At 42.9% G+C, this 19,700-nt stretch overlaps 1 protein-coding gene across 1 annotated transcript in view; it reads right to left on the reverse strand.

Annotated features, from left to right (window-relative positions):
- The window catches only part of LOC115130841 (short transient receptor potential channel 3), a 36,285-nt gene extending 19,750 nt beyond the window's left edge, over nt 1-16,535 (reverse strand). The window contains exons 1-4 of the mRNA XM_065019082.1: nt 16,395-16,535; nt 10,442-10,606; nt 5,312-5,528; nt 287-520 (exon numbers count right to left, since the gene is read on the reverse strand). Coding sequence (XP_064875154.1) covers nt 287-520; nt 5,312-5,528; nt 10,442-10,606; nt 16,395-16,535 — 757 coding nt within the window. The remainder of the gene's footprint in view (nt 1-286; nt 521-5,311; nt 5,529-10,441; nt 10,607-16,394) is intronic.
- Between the last annotated feature and the right edge of the window lie 3,165 nt (nt 16,536-19,700).

The following is a 19,700-nucleotide window of genomic DNA, read 5'->3' on the forward strand; positions in this document are numbered from 1 at the left end:
AATGCTACTACTATTTGCATAGGCCGTTATTGCTCTCAATGTCAAATTAAAAACAGGCTTTTATGTGATTTTAAGTGCCAGCCTTTTGTTGACCTTTTGCATGTTTTAACGAAATGTTAGAGTTTGTACAGTTTACCAGGTGGATAATGTTGCACTTAAAGTAATTATGTACTGTACGTGTGTCACCATGCAGCATTAGACAATTACAGCTTAGTACGAATCATGGGTGTATTCATTCTAAATCCAGACATGAGTAACAAAATGAATACAGAAGTTCTTCTCTCACCGTAGGTGAAGTATTTGACCTCTGGGGGTAGGGTCACTAGGGAGAGATCGGTAGCGTGGATCTTTTCGTTGACGTACTGCTGGGCTCTGGTGGCCTGGAGGAAGGCGAAGAACCGGGCAGTGAAAGCGGCGATGAAGATTGAGAGCATGCCGAAGTCCAGAACGTTCCACAGCTGCTGGCTGTATTCCCTTGGCCCCTCAGTCCACAGTTCCTTACACTCAGACCACATCATCCCTGTGGAAAGCAACAAAGATGTGGATTGTGTTCATTAGGCACCAAACAGATTAAAATGTTCTGAAACTGAGCGAAACATCCCTGCAGAGGAAACAGCAACAAGAGGACATGGGTTGTGTTTGTTAGTTACGAAACTAAAGGTAAAGAGGGACTTGTCCAATAAGAAACACACATTTTTGTTTTCTGTTGCGAAACCATTCAATGACCATAGTGTCATTGAATCGGTTGGCAATAGTGAAACTGAAGTGTGTTGATTCAGTAACCATCTAATGTCTACCTAATGAAACCACCTTCAGGGTCCGAAAATTGGTTCGTTTGTTTATTAAATTAACTGTCTGAATCTAGCTGTACTTTTGAAGCCATTTATTGAATCACTACAGATTAAAACCTCTAACATAGCTTTTAAAAATTAATTCAGAAGATGGAACATGGTTATAGTCTCTACATCGATTCGTTAACTCAATCTGTCAAAGAGGGAGAGAAAAATGATGAAATGTTCCCTCCTGAGAGACCATTGATCCTGCATTTAGATGATTGGTGAATGAAGGTCAGAGGACCTCTTGGGTCATGTCAAAAGGCCGGTAGTGACTCATTATAATCGCTTCCTGGTTTCTGCCCTATCCGACCAAATGGGATGCATCTGCAATGGCGTCAAACTTGACCAGGCTCGATATGACGGTCGTGTTTATTAGGGCACGCAACGGAAACCAATTTTAAAACATTTTGTAGCAGAAAATGTTCCTCTTAGTTTCAGTTTATTTTGTTCCATTTGATTCCAGGGCTGGGTTCATTTGATGCCAAATGAACTCAACCCTGGAAACCTCCCCATCCTGAGAACAGAATGGAGACTGCTGTGTAGAGGAGGGGAAGGAGAGGGTCCATTTGCAGATGTGTCACCGTAATTGGTATTTCGATCTTGCGGGAGCCGCAGCGGGACTGAAGACTGCTCCTCACTAAAATCTCATCTGATTTCCCCCTCTCCAGAGAGTTAACCTATTCTCTCTCTCGCAAGTACGCACTGCCAACTGCTCGTTCAAGTTTAGGTCAGTATGGCTGCTAAACATGAAGTAAAACTGACCAGGGAAGCTATGGAAATTTAACTTAAAACCTTTCACTTTTTATTTAAAAAAACAAACGACTGTCTGTAACTCTACAATATACTGCATTTACATTACATTTTCAAAATGCTCAAAAGCACACAAATAGTCTTTCACCTTATGACATCCAGTGGAACAGCCACTTTACAATAGTGCATCTAGGTCTTTTGTGATTTTTAAATCCTAGGTATTCCTTAAAGAGTTGGGGTTTCAGGTGTCTGAAGGTGGAGATGACTGCTTCTGGCGTCGTGAGGGAGTTTGTTCCACAATACACAAAACAGTTTTATGCTTTCTTCCTCAGTGGTAGGAATCTAAGGCCAGGGTAGTCCACTCAGTGCCCTTGTTTGGGTGTAGGGCCTGATCAGAGCCTAGTGAGGTGCAGTCACAGCTCCGTAGGCAACACCATGGTCTTGTAGCGGATGCGAGCTTCAACTGGAAGCCAGTAAGCGGAGGACAGTCGTGAGAGAACTTGGGAAGGTGACACGTTCTGAATAGGGTTTAAACAGGCAGGAGCCCAGTCCACTCAGTAACACTTGAGATGACAAGTGCCTGGATTAGACCTCCTTCCTGTGTGAGGCAGTGACATGTTGAAGCATGAACCAGGACAGCCACTCAGTGACACAGGGTGTTGTCCAGGATCAACCAGGATAGTCCACTCAGGACACAATGGAGTTGTCACCGTGATGAGATCATAACGGGCAGTCCTTCCCCGGGAGGAAGAGCAGTCCACTTGCCAGTGACAGGTGATGATCCGTCATCTGATATGTCTGCCAGACATGCAGAGATGCGTCGCCACCTGGTCGTCAGAAGGGGAAAGGAGAAGATTAATTGTGTGTCGTCTGCATAGCAATGATAGGAGAGACCATGTGAGGTTATGACAGAGCCAAGTGACTTGGTGTAGCGAGAATCAGGGTGACACTGGGGGACACCAGTGGTAAGCCAGGACAGTCCACTCAGTGACACCTGTCAGGTAGGGACGAATCTAACCAGGACAGATGCCCACTCAGGGTGAGAGGAGGATCTGAACAGTATCAGGACAGGTCCAGGATGAGAGCAGTGACACTTGAGTGCGGAGCGCCTCCTAACCAGGACAGTCTCACTGAATGACTAGTCTTGAAATCTGATTTGGACAAGAAGGTCATTCTCAGAGATAGCGGGAGAGCTGGCTAAGGAGGCACGTCAAGAGTTTTGGAGAGAAAAGAAAGAAGGGATACTGGTCTGTAGTTGAATTGACATCGGAGGGACAGTAGGTTTTTCAGAAGGGTGCAACTCACTTGAAGAGGGGAGGACGTGAAAGCCAGCGGTCAGGGATGAGTTGATGAGCGAGGTGAGGTAAGGGAGAAGGTCACGGAGATGGTCTGGAGAAGAGAGGAGGGGATAGGGTCAAGCGGGCAGGTTGTTGGGCGGACGGCCGTCACAAGACTCTGATGTCATCTGGAGAGAGAGGGGAGAAAGAGGTCAGAGCACAGGGTACCAGAACCAGCGGTGTCCCTTCTTAGCAAACGAGGATCGGATGTAAATCGACCTTCTTTTCAAAATGGTTGACGAAGTCATCTGCCAGGGGAACATGATTCAAGAGGGAGGAAGGTGGCAAAGAGCTTCCTAGGGTTAGAGGCAGATGCTTGGAAAAAGTGGTAGAAAGTGGCTTTAGCAGCAGAGACAGAGGAGGAAAATGTAGAGGGAGGGAGTGAAAGGATCAGTCCGCAGGAGGCGGTCCATTTCCGCTCGGCTGCCCAGCCCTGTTCTGTGAGCTCCAATGATCGAGCCACGGAGCGGGGAGGGGAGGACCGAGCCGGCCTGGAGGATAGGGGACATAGAGAGTCAAAGGATGCAGAAAGGGAGGAGAGGAGGGTTGAGGGAGGCAGAATCAGGAGATAGGTTGGAGAAGGTTTGAGCAGAGGGGAGATGATAGGATGGAAGAGGAGGAGGCAGCGAAGGTTGGGACGGTCGATACCATCCATAGGGGCAGTGTGGGAAGTGTTGGATGAGAGCGAGAGGGAAAAGGATACAAGGTAGTGGTCGGAGACTTGGAGTTGAATGAGGTTAGTGGAGGAACAGCATCTAGTAAAGATGAGGTCGAGGCGTATGCCTGCCTTGTGAGTAGGGGGAAGGTGAGAGGGTGAGGTCAAAAGAGGAGAGGAGTGGAAAGAAGGAGGCAGAGAGGAATGAGTCAAAGGTAGCGTGGGGAGGTTTGCCCAGAACTGTGAGAGGTGAGCCGTCCTCAGGAATAATCTTATCAGGCATCAAGCTCATTGATAAAACTCTCCAGGGAACCTGGAGGGCGATAAATGATAAGGATGTTAAGCTTGAAAGGGCTGGTAACTGTGACAGCAGGAATTCAGGCGATAGACAGATGGGTAAGGGGAGAAAGAGAAATGACCACATGGGAGAGATGAGGCAAGTGCCAACCCCCTGACCAGAAGCTCTCGGGGTGTGAGAGCACGGCGGACGAAGAGAGAGCAGTAGGAGTAGCGGTGTTGTCTTTGGTGATCCATGTTTCCGTCAGCCAAGAAGTCGAGGGACTGGAGGGAGGCATAGGCTGAGATGAACTCTGCCTTGTTGGCCGCAGATCGGCAGTTCCAGAGGCTACCGGAGACCTGGAACTCCACGTGGGTCGTGCGCGCTGGGACCACCAGATTAGGGTGGCTGCGGCCATGCGGTGTGGAGCGTTTGTATGGTCTGTGCAGAGAGGAGAGAACAGGGATAGACAGACACATAGTTGACAGGCTAGAGAAGAGGCTACGCTAATGCAGAGGAGATTGGAATGACAAGTGGACTACACGTCTCGAATGTTCAGAAAGTTAATACTGTACATCAGTGTTCAAAATGTCAAAAGCACAAAATAGTCTCCTGACTATTGTGCCATACAGCTGCTGTGTTTTAAATGCTAGGTTCTTCAGAGCACATTGAAAAGAGATGACTGTTCTAAATAGAGCACAATACACAAAACAATATATGTTTCATTTCATGTGAATCTAACCAGGATAGTCCACTCAGTGACACTTGAATCTAACCTGGACAGTCCACTTAGTGACACTTGAATCTAACCAGGACAGTCCACTCAGTGACACTTGAATCTAACCAGGACAGTCCACTCAGTGACACTTGAATCTAACCAGGATAGTCCACTCAGTGACACTTGAATCTAACCAGGACAGTCCACTCAGTGACACTTGAATCTAACCAGGATAGTCCACTCAGTGACACTTGAATCTAACCAGGACAGTCCACCCAGTGACACTTGAATCTAACCAGGACAGTCCACTCAGTGACACTTGAATCTAACCAGGACAGTCCACTCAGTGACACTTGAATCTAACCAGGACAGTCCACTCAGTGACACTTGAATCTAACCAGGATAGTCCGCTCAGTGACACTTGAATCTAACCAGGACAGTCCACTCAGTGACACTTGAATCTAACCAGGACATTCCACTCAGTGATACTTGAATCTAACCAGGACAGTCCACTCAGTGATACTTGAATCTAACCAGGACAGTCCACTCAGTGATACTTGAATCTAACCAGGACAGTCACCTCAGTGACACTTGAATCTAAGCAGGACATGAAACATAACTCTGATGTACGTCCTTGCCTCTGACGCATGTCCACACCTTTCCAAGCCCTTCTGGTGCCGTCAATCCTCCACAGTACCATAACATGTTAATTAATTAAACAAATAAATCCTCTCTCACCTGTGACCCAGACCATGATGAGAATCTCAGTCCAGCTGAATTCAGTGGTCTTGACCCGGTAGATCTGCATGGGGTGGTCAGTGACGGTCACGTTTGGCATGGTGCGGATTCCCTCGAAGCGGTCCGATGCGTTGAACAACAGCAGGCACAGGAAGATGATGAAGGAGGCGGCATGGGCCACAAACTTCATAAAGGGGCTGCGCAAAGCATTGCCCAGCTGCAGAAAATAATCACCTCAGTTATTTAGCAGATGCTCTCATCCATAGTGACTTACAATCAGTGCATTCAACTTAGGTAGGTTAAATAACCACATCATAGCAAGTAAAACCTTCAGGTGAGATCGGTGGGATGCACAGGGAGAGTTCAGTCAATAAGGAGTCTCTGGAGTAACTATGCTGCAACCACCTCAACCTATACTACAAATCAGGATAGTTAGCCAGCTAATTTGCCTACACATCTTTTTTTTTTGAAAGATAAGTTTGAAATGGGCTTGGCCTAATTTTCTCAACAACAAAAAACACATATATGTACGTTTAGCTTTCTTAATGAACCAAACAATCAACAGTTATTTCTGTTTGTTTATTAAAGCTATTTGGCTAACTCCATGAACCTGCATAGTAATATACCTGTCGGATGAAATTAGTTGGTTGTGAAGTATGGAGAAAACTATGCTACAGCCACCTCAACCTGCTTGAAAGTCTGGAGTAACTTCACAACAAACACAAATCAATTCAGTTTAGGTGGTCGAATTAATTGACTTAGACTTTCTTTGGTTTCGTTCATGATCTATACAACTGAAAAGCTACTACTAGTCCTAATCCTATCCTATGCCAAAGCATTCCTGAAAAACAAATCGAAGTGTTCTCAAGGTGCCACCTCTAAATAAACATAGCAATAGTAATGATGCCAACAACCCAAATTGGCATCGCGCCATTAACATGCCCAGCTGTTGCTCTGTTTTTCTCCATTCCTCTTATAGCCCTCAATGATTAAAACACACATTGTTAGTCTTGGCTTTATGAGAGGGTAAACAACGTCCCTAAAGATAGAAAATCTAACACTTACATTTAATTGGAGTGTTGTGAGAGACTCTCGTTATACTACTGAAACTTAAGACCTATCCATAAACCACCTGGGTAGGGCAGGGTAAGTGAATATAAACAAACAAGCACACTACACCATATTTATTTATCCTCACACTCCTAAACTATTTATTTACCTTCACACTCCTAGACTATTTATTTACCTTCACACCCCGAGACTATTTATTTACCCTCACACTCCTAGACTATTTATTTACCCTCACTCCTAGACTATTTATTTACCCTCACTCCTAGACTATTTATTTACCTTCACACTCCTAGACTATTTATTTACCCTCACACCCTGAGACTATTTATTTACCCTCACACCCCGAGACTATTTATTTACCCTCACACTCCTAGACTATTTATTTACCTTCACACTCCTAGACTATTTATTTACCCTCACACTCCTAGACTATTTATTTACCTTCACACTCCTAGACTATTTATTTACCTTCACACTCCTAGACTATTTATTTACCCTCACACTCTTAGACTATTTATTTACCCTCACTCCTAGACTATTTATTTACCTTCACACTCCTAGACTATTTATTTACCCTCACACCCTGAGACTATTTATTTACCCTCACACCCCAAGACTATTTATTTACCCTCACACTCCTAGACTATTTATTTACCTTCACACTCCTAGACTATTTATTTACCCTCACACTCCTAGACTATTTATTTACCTTCACACTCCTAGACTATTTATTTACCTTCACACTCCTAGACTATTTATTTACCCTCACACCCTGAGACTATTTATTTACCCTCACACTCCTAGACTATTTATTTACCTTCACACTCCTAGACTATTTATTTACCTTCACACTCCTAGACTATTTATTTACCCTCACACCTGAGACTATTTATTTACCCTCACTCCTAGACTATTTATTTACCTTCACACTCCTAGACTATTTATTTACCCTCACACCCTGAGACTATTTATTTACCCTCACACCCCGAGACTATTTATTTACCCTCACACTCCTAGACTATTTATTTACCTTCACACTCCTAGACTATTTATTTACCCTCACACTCCTAGACTATTTATTTACCTTCACACTCCTAGACTATTTATTTACCTTCACACTCCTAGACTATTTATTTACCCTCACACTCTTAGACTATTTATTTACCCTCACTCCTAGACTATTTATTTACCCTCACACTCCTAGACTATTTATTTACCCTCACACTCCTAGACTATTTATTTACCTTCACACTCCTAGACTATTTATTTACCTTCACACTCCTAGACTATTTATTTACCCTCACACCCTGAGACTATTTATTTACCCTCACACTCCTAGACTATTTATTTACCTTCACACTCCTAGACTATTTATTTACCCTCACACCTGAGACTATTTATTTACCCTCCTCCTAGACTATTTATTTACCCTGAGACTATTTATTTACCCACTCCTAGACTATTTATTTACCCTCACACCCTGAGACTATTTATTTACCCTCACACTCCTAGACTATTTATTTACCTTCACACTCCTAGACTATTTATTTACCCTCACACCTGAGACTATTTATTTACCCTCACTCCTAGACTATTTATTTACCCTCACACTCCTAGACTATTTATTTACCCTCACTCCTAGACTATTTATTTACCCTCACACTCCTAGACTTTTTATTTACCCTCACACTCCTAGACTATTTATTTACCCTCACACTCCTAGACTATTTATTTACCCTCACACCCCTAGACTATTTATTTACCCTCACTCCTAGACTATTTATTTACCTTCACACTCCTAGACTATTTATTTACCTTCACACTCCTAGACTATTTATTTACCCTCACACCGAGACTATTTATTTACCCTCACACTCCTAGACTATTTATTTACCCTCACACTCCTAGACTATTTATTTACCTTCACACTCCTAGACTATTTATTTACCTTCACACTCCTAGACTATTTATTTACCCTCACACTCTTAGACTATTTATTTACCCTCACACTCCTAGACTATTTATTTACCCTCACTCCTAGACTATTTATTTACCCTCACACTCCTAGACTATTTATTTACCCTCACACTCCTAGACTATTTATTTACCTTCACACTCCTAGACTATTTATTTACCTTCACACTCCTAGACTATTTATTTACCTTCACACTCCTAGACTATTTATTTACCTTCACACTCCTAGACTATTTATTTACCCTCACACCCCGAGACTATTTATTTACCCTCACACTCCTAGACTATTTATTTACCTTCACACTCCTAGACTATTTATTTACCTTCACACTCCTAGACTATTTATTTACCTTCACACTCCTAGACTATTTATTTACCTTCACACTCCTAGACTATTTATTTACCCTCACACTCCTAGACTATTTATTTACCCTCACTCCTAGACTATTTATTTACCCTCACACTCCTAGACTACTTATTTACCTTCACACTCCTAGACTATTTATTTACCTTCACACTCCTAGACTATTTATTTACCTTTACACTCCTAGACTATGTATTTACCTTCACACTCCTAGACTATGTATTTACCTTCACACTCCTAGACTATTTATTTATCTTCACACTCCTAGACTATTTATTTACCTTCACATTCCTTGACTATTTATTTACCTTCACACTCCTAGACTATTTATTTACCTTCACATTCCTTGACTATTTATTTACCTTCACACTCCTAGACTATTTATTTACCTTCACACTCCTAGACTATTTATTTACCTTCACATTCCTAGACTATTTATTTACCTTCACACTCCTAGACTATTTATTTACCTTCACATTCCTTGACTATTTATTTACCTTCACACTCCTAGACTATTTATTTACCTTCACACTCCTAGACTATTTATTTACCATCACACTCCTAGACTATTTATTTACCCTCACTCCTAGACTATTTATTTACCCTCACACTCCTAGACTATTTATTTACCTTCACATTCCTTGACTATTTATTTACCAACACATTCCTAGACTTTTTATTTACCCTCACACCACTAGACTACTTACCCTCACACTCCTATACTTATTTACTTTAATCACAGGTGGCTGTAAATGTCTGTTTTACTTTTCAATGGGAAGTTTGGGTAATGGAACCATATATATGTAATTATATGGGCTAGAAACAATACTCTTCATATACTCTGGTTTGAGTTGAGATAAATGAAGGGAACACAATTGGTGAATTTTGTCCCAACACTGCCTCTGTATTTCACTTTGAACTCTACAGCCTGGTTATGCACCAGTTGATCTACCTGAGAGGTTCTGAGTGGCAGGAATGATGGCGGTGGGTGGCCTTGCATGCCAGATTTCTATCTATACTCTCTTGGCAGACATTACATGTCACATTGCAAAACAATAATCAATCAATCAAAATAAAGCTATCACATTTATTTTCTAAAACCTTTTTATATCAGCAGTTGTCACAAAGTGCAATACAGATTCCCAGCCTATAACCCCAAAGAGCACTGTGCAGAGGCACAGTGGCAGTGAAAAACTCCCTAGAAAGGAATGAACCTAGGAAGAAACCTAGAGTGGAACCAGGCTCAGAGGGGTGGCCAGTCCTCTCCTGGCTGTGTTCTGTGGAGATTATAGCGGGGAAACTGCCAGGTCCGTTTGCGATATTACAACAAAGACGTTACGTCAAACAACGAACACCTCTGACATCATTGTACATAATTTCACGCAAGATAGAACAGCAGAGCATGTACTGTGATTTTTTTCTCCACGATGCTGGAGGCGCATTTTCTCAAAATAAAAACAATAACAAATCTGCCAATTTTGGATTCCAACTACAAGGCCAGATCGTTCTTCAAGACGTCCAAACGTTCATAGATGACCAGCAGGGTCAAATAATAACCAGAGTGGTTAAAGAGGGTACAGCAGTTCAACATCTCAGCGTGCATGTGCATACGAGCGTTTGTGCAGTTTTGTAAACAAACATACTCCATCAACATTGCTCTGACTACAACAACAAATGGTAAGCGAGAGTCAGCGGTATGTCAGTGGACGTGGTACTCTTACCCGACTGCAAGGGGCGAACCAGTAACCCACAGCCAGCAGGGGCAGACCCAGGGCCACAGCCACCACCACCAGGCACTTTACAGCGATAGTCTGCTCCCTCAGGCCCGACAGGTTCTCATACCAGATCGTCAGCAGCTGCTGCTGGCAGTTGGGGTGTGCCACGAACTGTGGGGGAGGAGAGAGAAAACAGGAAATGAGATGTAATGTTTAAGTTAATGCAATCGGGAAGCAGCCTGGGGAAGCAGGGATGAGCTATATACTGTCTTTATAATAGAGCTAATAAAATGTGAAAGCAGTCTAGGGAAACAAAGAGGCTGAGTGGCAGACCTGGTTCATCCTCTACACTGCCACTCCGTTTAGTCTGGACAATGAGGATGAAAACCCAGTTCTGAATCTATTCTGTAGGCACCAGGTGGACACCAGTCATTGCTTGGTCATTTGCATTTTAAGTGGGCCTATAGTGTGTGTCTATGTGTGTGTGTGTGTGTGTGTGGGGGGGGGGGAGTCTCATTTAATCACATTAACAGGCTTGATCAAATCTGGGGAAATACATTACGCTCTCGTCAGCGGTGGCTGCTCTGGGAAGATTTGGGTAGGTGGTGTTCCCTGTCTGAGTAATGGAAGTTTTCAATCAAAAGCTACTGAGCCATTAATGAACTGAACAGTTCTCTTTGTGGGTTTTCTTGACACCGTCTGCCAGCCCAGTCAATCCATAACCATTTTATAATAGCAAACGTTTTGTTATTTGCTTTGTAAAGACCTAATACTACAAGATAAGAACATTAACCAGTATCAAGGGGATGTAAAAGGTTTGACTTCCCATGTTCATTCTAATATGGGTACAAACAGACATGCAATTCCAATGGAAGAAAGAAATCATGGACGGGAGTGGTGGCCATTTCCTGGGATTTAAATGGGATTCACCCTCAAACTGTTGCTCCCAGGTACTTCGAGAAAAACTTTGAGATACAGACAAAATTAATTCTGGGTCAGAGAGAGGTGCATTGCCACCTGTAGCAAGAAACAAGCTCCATCCTCAAGTGTGCAATGTGTTCTAAATGGAGCCCACTAGGTTAATGAAGAACAAACATCTGTGCCTTTTGGTTTTTAATGTCATGGTTGTGCTACATCGGCTCCCCCTTTTTGCTGCAAGGCTAGCAATGACTGAATTGGAAAATATGGCCAATTAATTATGCTGTTGAATGAGGAATCGAGGCAAAGCCAGAACGGCTATGAATAAGGAGCAGTGAGTCTATTATTATCGATTCTTTGGAGAGGAAGAGCCGTGTGGCATTGGGATTTGTCAGTGTACAAAAATCATGGGACAAGAACGAGATGCAGAAGAGTTGAGGTGAACATTAACCTGCCAGTAACAGGATAAGGACATTTTAAAACACTTCATGTGAGAAAACCCTGGGCAAAAATCAATAGGTAGAAACTCAATGTCTGTCAGGGGTAGCAAGCTACAATAGGTGTTCAAAAGCTCTAATGGTGGTTTGAGTCATCCTGAAAGATGTCACTTTCCCTTACAGTTTTCAAAAGCTTTTTAAAGCTATTTATCCTGATGGAATGGTATTTTATACAATTTTATACGGTGCCAACTAATGATTCAACTTGCTATGCAACTTCCTTATGATTTAATTAATTTTATGCATTATCTAACCTTTCAAATCCCATTTTACAAGCTAACTGTAATGGCATGTTTTTTGTTTCAGTTGTCTGAAGTACCAACTAAAGATTCAACTTGATGTACAACTCCGTTTTCAGTTAATCCTTTTATTTTTTTATGATTCATTTAACCTTGTGAGTCACACTGACATGCAAATTTGTTTTTCAAGGGTGCCCTGGGCAACAGGCAGCAACATAAACACACGTACAAATAAACTATAATGACAATATAACAGGGTTGGGGAGTAACGGATTACATGTAATCAGTTACATATAAGGGATTTTTTTTAAACAGTTAACGTAATCCGTTACGTTACCAGCAAAAATATTGTAATCAGATTACAGATACTTTTGAAAAACTAGATGATTACTTCGAGGATTACTTTTAAATAGAGAAAGGATGTTTAACATGTCTCTGTTTTCTCAATGACATTCAAATCAGCATTGAAAAACAGTGCAGGTTTAAGGTGGTTCCACTTGAGCGAGTCTGAACACAAGTCAGAGACCAGTATGATGACATACCAAATGTGTTTGATGGATCGTGTGAAAAGAGCAGGAATAGGCTTTTGTAGGCTACAGTCCAACCTATGTCTTCCAATGTTGCAACTACTGTCAGCATTCAAAGATGATCCAATTTGAATAAACGCTAAGGTTTAGGATGACAGCAGGGTCTACGGCGATACAGATATCACTTATTATTGATATCTACCATAGCGCATTGATGTGAATCACACTGCTGCTCTCTCCCTTAGCTGTTTGCGCCTTACGGATTGTGGTTGTTGAGGATGGCTGTTCACAAATCTACATGTGTATTTGAACACAATAATGGTTGAATTCAAGAAGTTTAAGCTGCCTATCAAGCATTGTTTCTGAAACCAGTGGACAGCCAGTGAAAAACGCACTCCTGCAACATCTGACACATGCTCAAACTCACACACTTCTGATAGTCCCTTTAAGTCTATCTGTAGTTGCTACATCCATTTTTGGACATAATTTAACCGTATTATTATATGTAGTAGAAAGCGATAGGTTAGAAGAAGCCTACATAACCAACCCATAAAGTAAAATGGAACATCCATATATGGCCAGTTATGTAAACTTTAACATTGATTTAACCTGCAATAGATGTCGTTTAATTGGTAACATACAATTTTGTCTTCTTCTAATGCCTCTTAAGGTGAAAGTAATCTAAAAGTAACTGCATTTAATCAGATTACATTACCGAGTTTGGGTAATCCAAAAGTTACATTATGGATTACAATTTTGGACAGGTAACTAGTAACTGTAATGGATTACATTTAGAAAGTAACCTACCCAAGCCTGACAACAAAAACCATAAAACCGCAAGTCACAGTGATGACACCAAACACTCAGCATCATTAACATAGCAAGTGCACACAGAGCCAGATGATATATTGACTGGAAAAGTTGGAAAAGTTGCAATTAACAAAAATTGGCACTGGTCTTTCCACTTTAACCAATTATATGCATTAACCCTAGATATCTATTTGTTTGAAGCCACCGCGCAGCCATCTTGGTACTCCTACTCCAGTAAAAAATAATATTTTGGACGATATAGAAATTCATTTATTAATGTCTACATTTGTTTTCCTTATATTCCTTAAAATATATATTTTTAGAGAGTAATAATGTTACTGTTATGCAGGTGAGTGAGGACCCAACAGCGATTCAACAGAAACAGAGTCTTTTAATGTCCAAACAGGGAAAACATAAATCCTCAATCTTTACAGGAGCTGTCCAAACAGGGAAAACATAAATCCTCTATCTTTGCAGGAGAGTCCTCCTTCTAGTAGTAGAGGAGAATTGCAGGGCTAGCGGCAACAGACTGCAGGTCCCTCTGGGTAGGCGCGGGCCGTAGAGGACAGAGACACCTGCTCACACGCAGCATCTGATGAAGAGGCAGATTACGACAGGACAGGACAAGGGCAAAGCAAACAAGAATCCGACAAGGACAGAAGCAGAAACAGAGAGAGAAATAGAGACTTAATCAGAGGGCAAAAGAGGAGACAGGTGTGAGAGAGTAAACGAGGTCGTTAGGAGAATGGGGAACAGCTGGGAGCAGGAACGGAACGATAGAGAGAGAGAGAGATAGTAACCTAATACGACCAGCAGGGGGAAACGAAGAGAAGAGAAAGCACAGGGACAAGACATAACATGACAGTTACTGTAATACATACCATTTTGTCCTTGAAAGATAATATTGAAAGATTGTAGAATTCCATTAATTCCTATGGAGGACTGCTCCTTCTGAGGAGTACCAATATGGCTGACCGGTGGCTTCAAAGCCTTTCACTGGCCAATACATAGCATAAGCAATCCAGGGTTTATACACATCGTTTGATTTTAAATGCGCCCACCAGAGGGCAATGCCGCCCCTATTTCGATATAATTTTTGTTTAGGTTCCACCTCCGAAGAATGATGCAGGCTACATATACATATTCACAAATTGGGGGAGGGAAATAATGTTGTAATGACTTCCACCTCGAGTGATTGAGAAACATCAACAAATAGGCAATTGACAGCTGTCAGTGTAGCTAGGTAGCATGCTAACCTTAGCTAGCCATCTTATTAACCTTATCTAACTAGCTAACGTTATCTGTTGTTGCAGTCTTTTTTCAAACTACTCTGTATTCAAAGGATTAGCCAGCTGGCTAAACTGGTTCTACTGGAGTTTTCATTAGCATAATAGGGAAAACTTCACCACAGATGGAAACCAGTATCTTTGACTTCACCATCTATTGTTATCTCCAAAGTTTTGGCATCTTCCATAAGAAACTGTTTTTCAACATTATAATGGACACGGTGAAACTGGCAGGCTTCAGCTGTGGTACAGCAAAGCCAAGTCAGCCGTGCTCATGGTTCTCACAGGGGAAGTGAAATGATAGGCTACAATTACTCTGCTCATGATGCATTTCGCAAATGACATGTAACAACACCCTGAGTACATCAGACACAAAACACCAATACAAATGTTACAACAGAACAGCAAAAATAGATAAACAAGTTCCTTGGATGTTATTTTGCAGGTGCCTGTTCATTTAAGCAATAAGGCACGAGGGGGGGGGGTGGTATATGGCCAATATACCACAGCTAAGAGGTGTTCTTACGCACAATGCAACACGGAGTGCCTGGACACAGCCCTTAGCCTTGGTATATTGGCCGCCATATACCACAAACCCTGAGGTGCCTTATTGATATTTTATAAACAGGTTATCAATGTAATTAGAGCAGTAAAAATCAGCAGTTCAAACCCGTGGTACATGGTCGGATAAACCACGGCTGTCAGCCAATCAGCATTCAGGGCTCAAACTAACCAGTTTATAATATAGGATAGACGCGGGCTGCACCAACCAAAGCAATGAAGCATGTAGTGAAGCATTCATGTTGGGGCGATGGGGGAGCATGGATGCAAAGTGCAATCATACCATTTATGAAATGTATATATTTATATATATTTTAATACAGACTAGCTAAAAAAAGTAGGTTGAAATGTATAACTGATCCATGTTAAATTTCTGTAAAAAAAAGTAGAGGTGAAAAAAAACATACGTTCGCACCCCCTATTTTAATTTGCTCCACGGCTCAGGCGGCCAAGTGTTGGCTACGGCGAAAAGCTGTTTGGTTCAGTTGAGACTTGCAAAGAGGAAGGACTTTGCAGGCGTTTCTGATTCATAAATAGTGCCATGCTGGTGGGTGGTAACATTCAAATAAAACCCAGCCCTGGAAAGAAACGTAGACTGAAAAGTGTTAGCCGTCATATCAGATGGGAAACATACGGCATTGCCACAGAAAAAAGTCCCCACTTCAAGCCCAAATATATCACACTCAGTGGTGGAAAAAGTACCCAATTGTCATACTTCAGTCAAAGTAAAGATAACTTAATTGAAAATGACTGAAGTAAAAGTGAAAGTCACCAGTAAAATTCTACTTGAGTAAATGTAAAAAAAAAAAATGGTTTTAAATGTACTTAAGTATCAAAAGTAAAAGTATAAATCATTTCACATTCCTGTCACGCCTACTCCCACTCCCTCTCTCCGGCGCTCGACGTCGTCGGTCTACTGCACCCTATTCAGTAGATGACTGCGCGAGAGGTCCTAATGCAATCGACGTGCCGGGAAAACAACCTTTCCTTAGACATGCTCATCGCGATGGCCATCCATCTGGACAACCTTCTTCGGGAGCGCCGGCACCTCACTCTCCTCGCCCTCCTCCTTTGTTCGTTCTGAGGCAGATCCTGAACCCATGGAGGTAGGGGCCACACACGCTCTGTAGCAGAGCAGCGTCACCGGAGACAGCTGGGGCTGTGTCCAGATGGCGGCCAGAAGGGGCACCAGCTTCAGCTGTGTCTGTTGCCTTCCAACACAGGGTCCACTGGAGCGGAGAGGTGGCCCCGTGATCACCCATCTCCCAAGGTAGGCATGAGTGGTTCCATCATCATAGTTCTGCCAAACCCTTCCTAGGTTCCATGTCAGTTGAGAGTCTTGTAAGTGCCCTCCAACCTATCATTCCGTCCCCCTGCATCATTGGCCCCGTGTTTTGGGACGTATATGTGGACATCCGCCAGGCTCTGGAGAGGGAACCCTTGCCTGCTACCTGCCCTCTTGAGCACATCTACGTCCCCACAGGGGTAAGAGACGGACTGTTGACCTGGGCGCACACATCCCTCACCGCTGGATACCCAGGTAACACCTGCACCGTTAAATCCATCTCTGCAAAGTACTGATGGTCCACCTTTGCGCAGGACGTCGCCCGCTTTGTCAACTCCTGCTTCGTATGTGCCCAAACCAAATATCCCCGGGACACACTACAGCAGGGAAACTCCTTCCCATGCCTCAGCGGCTTTGGTCCCATCTGTCCATAGATTCTTTGACTGATCTCCCTCCGTCTGATGGTTTTACCACTATTATGGTTGCTGTGGACAGATTCTCTAAATCCTACCATTTTATCCCTCTCTCTGGTCTCCCTACCCACCCTCCAGGTTGCTGAGGCAAACTTCCAGCAGGTCTTCAGGCACTATGGCCTTCCAGAGGACATCGTCTACGACCGTGGCCCCCAATTCACGTCGCGGTTATAAAGAGCTTTCTTGGAGAAGTTGGGGGCCGTGGCCAGCCACACATCCGGGTACCGGCTTCAGTCCAACGAGCAGGTGGAGAGGACCAACCAGAGGAAGGGGAGGTTCCTTAGGAGTCACTGCCAGGACCGGCAGGGGGAGTGGGCCTGGTTTCTTCCCTGGGCTGGGTACGCTCAGAACTCACTTTGTCACTCCTCCACTTGGCAGACTCCCTTCTAGTGCGTCCTGGGATATCAGCCTGCCCTGGCCCCGTGGAGTCCTTTTGGGTGTCAGGGGAAATGAATGGAGTAAAAATAACATTATTTTCTATAGTTATGTAGTGGAGTATAAGTAAGAGTTGTCAAAAATACAGTATAAATAGTAAAGTATAGTACAGATACACCCACCTCCCTGGCCATGACCCTTCTCCCCCGATTGCCCGGGCGGCCAGTTCTAGGAAGAGTCTTGGTGTTTCCAAACTTCTTCCATTTAAGAATGATGAAGGTGGCCACTGTTCTTGGGGACCTTCAATGCTGCAGAAATGTTTTGGTAACCTTCCCCAGATCTGTGCCTCGTCACAATCCTGTCTCGGAGCTCTATGGACAATTCCTTCAACATCATGGCTTGGTTTTTGCTCTGACATGCACTGTCAATTGTGGGACCTTATATAGACAGGTTTGTGCTTTTCCAAATCTTGTCCAATCAATTGAATTTACTACAGGTGGACACCAATTAAGTTGTAGAAACATCAAGTATGATCAATAGAAACAGGATGCACCTGAGCTCAATTTCGAGTCTCATAGCAGTATTGTCTGAATACTTGTGTCAATTTTTATTTAAATATTCAATAAATCTGCAAAAATCTCTAAAATCGTGTTTTGCTTTGTCATTATGGGGTATTGTGTGTAGACTGCTCAGGATTTTTAAAAATGTAATCCATTTTAGAATAAGGCTGTAACAAAATGTGGAAAAAGTCAACGTTCGTAATACTTCCCGAAGGCACTGTAAATACTATACACCACTGATCCTACTTTGACTAAAACAATGATTTATTGACTTCAATTGTTGTGCACCCCCATGGGTAAGCTCTGTGCATCGTCTTTAAGCTTCAAGTTCATTTGAGGCCGTGCTTCTACACCTGCATTGTTTGCTGTTTGGGGTTTTAGGCTGGGTTTCTATAAAGCACTTTGAGATATCAGCTGATGTACGAAGGATTATATAAATTTGATTTGATTTTTATTTAAGTTGCAAAACAGTAAATTTCCACTTATGGGCTTTTAACATATAGAGCAAATGGTCATTTGGCAAATAAATAGACTGACTTGTCAAAAAACAGCTTCACCTTAACATCAGTAAAGAGGTTATTGTGGACTATAGGAGAAAGAGAGGAGAGCATGCCCCCATCCACATCGACAGGGTTGTTGTGGAGCGGGTCGAGAGCTTCAAGTTCATTTGCGTCTACATCTCTAAGGACTTAACATGGTCCACACACACCGCACAGTCGTGAAGAAAGCAGCGTCCCTTCCCTCTCAACAGGCTGAACATTTTTTCATGGCCCCTCGGACCCTCAAAATGTTCTACAGCAGCACCTTCGAGAGCATCTCGACTGGCTGCATCACTGCTTGCTATGGCAATTGCACTGCCCTCAACCGCAAAGCACTACAGAGGGTGGTGCGGACGGCCCAGAACATCACTAGGGCCGAGCTCCCTGCCATCCAGGACCTCTATATCAGGCATCAGAGGAAGGCCCAAAAAATTGCCAAAGACTTCAACCACCCAAGCAATAGACTGTTCACTTTGCTACTGTCCAGCAAACGGTATGGCATTGGCTCCCGGACCAACAGGCTCAGAGATAGCTTCTACCTCCAAGCCATAAGACAGCTAAATAGTTAAATGAATGGTTATCCGGACTATCTGCATTGACACTATGTTACACTGACTATGCACACTCACAAGACTGTATATACACTCACTCACACACACTACACTGACACAAAAGATTGTTGTAGAACTGTTGTATTCGGTGTGACAAATATGTGACAAATACAAATAGAATTTCATTTGATTAAGCCCAAAATCACAGTGGCGGTGCCAAGGCATCTGTCACAGAGATTTGTATTACATCATCTGTAGTCTGCAACAACATTTTGCTGGATAAAATAGATCTTTATGTGCTCAGTCAATCAGGGCATTCTATCTGTGTTCATGGCACAGCGAGGTCACATCTTGGCGATGTCAATCATGGCATTCTATCTGTGATCCTGGCACAGCTAAGTCACATCTTGGCGATGTCAATCATGGCATTCTATCTGTGATCCTGGCACAGCTAGGTCACATCTTGGCGATGTCAATCATGGCATTCTATCTGTGATCCTGGCACAGCTAAGTCACATCTTGGCGATGTCAATCATGGCATTCTATCTGTGATCCTGGCACAGCTAGGTCACATCTTGGCGATGTCAATCATGGCATTCTATCTGTGATCCTGGCACAGCTAAGTCACATCTTGGCGATGTCAA

The sequence above is a fragment of the Oncorhynchus nerka genome, linkage group LG6 (assembly GCF_034236695.1).
Source record: "Oncorhynchus nerka isolate Pitt River linkage group LG6, Oner_Uvic_2.0, whole genome shotgun sequence".
Classification (NCBI taxonomy): domain Eukaryota; kingdom Metazoa; phylum Chordata; class Actinopteri; order Salmoniformes; family Salmonidae; genus Oncorhynchus; species Oncorhynchus nerka.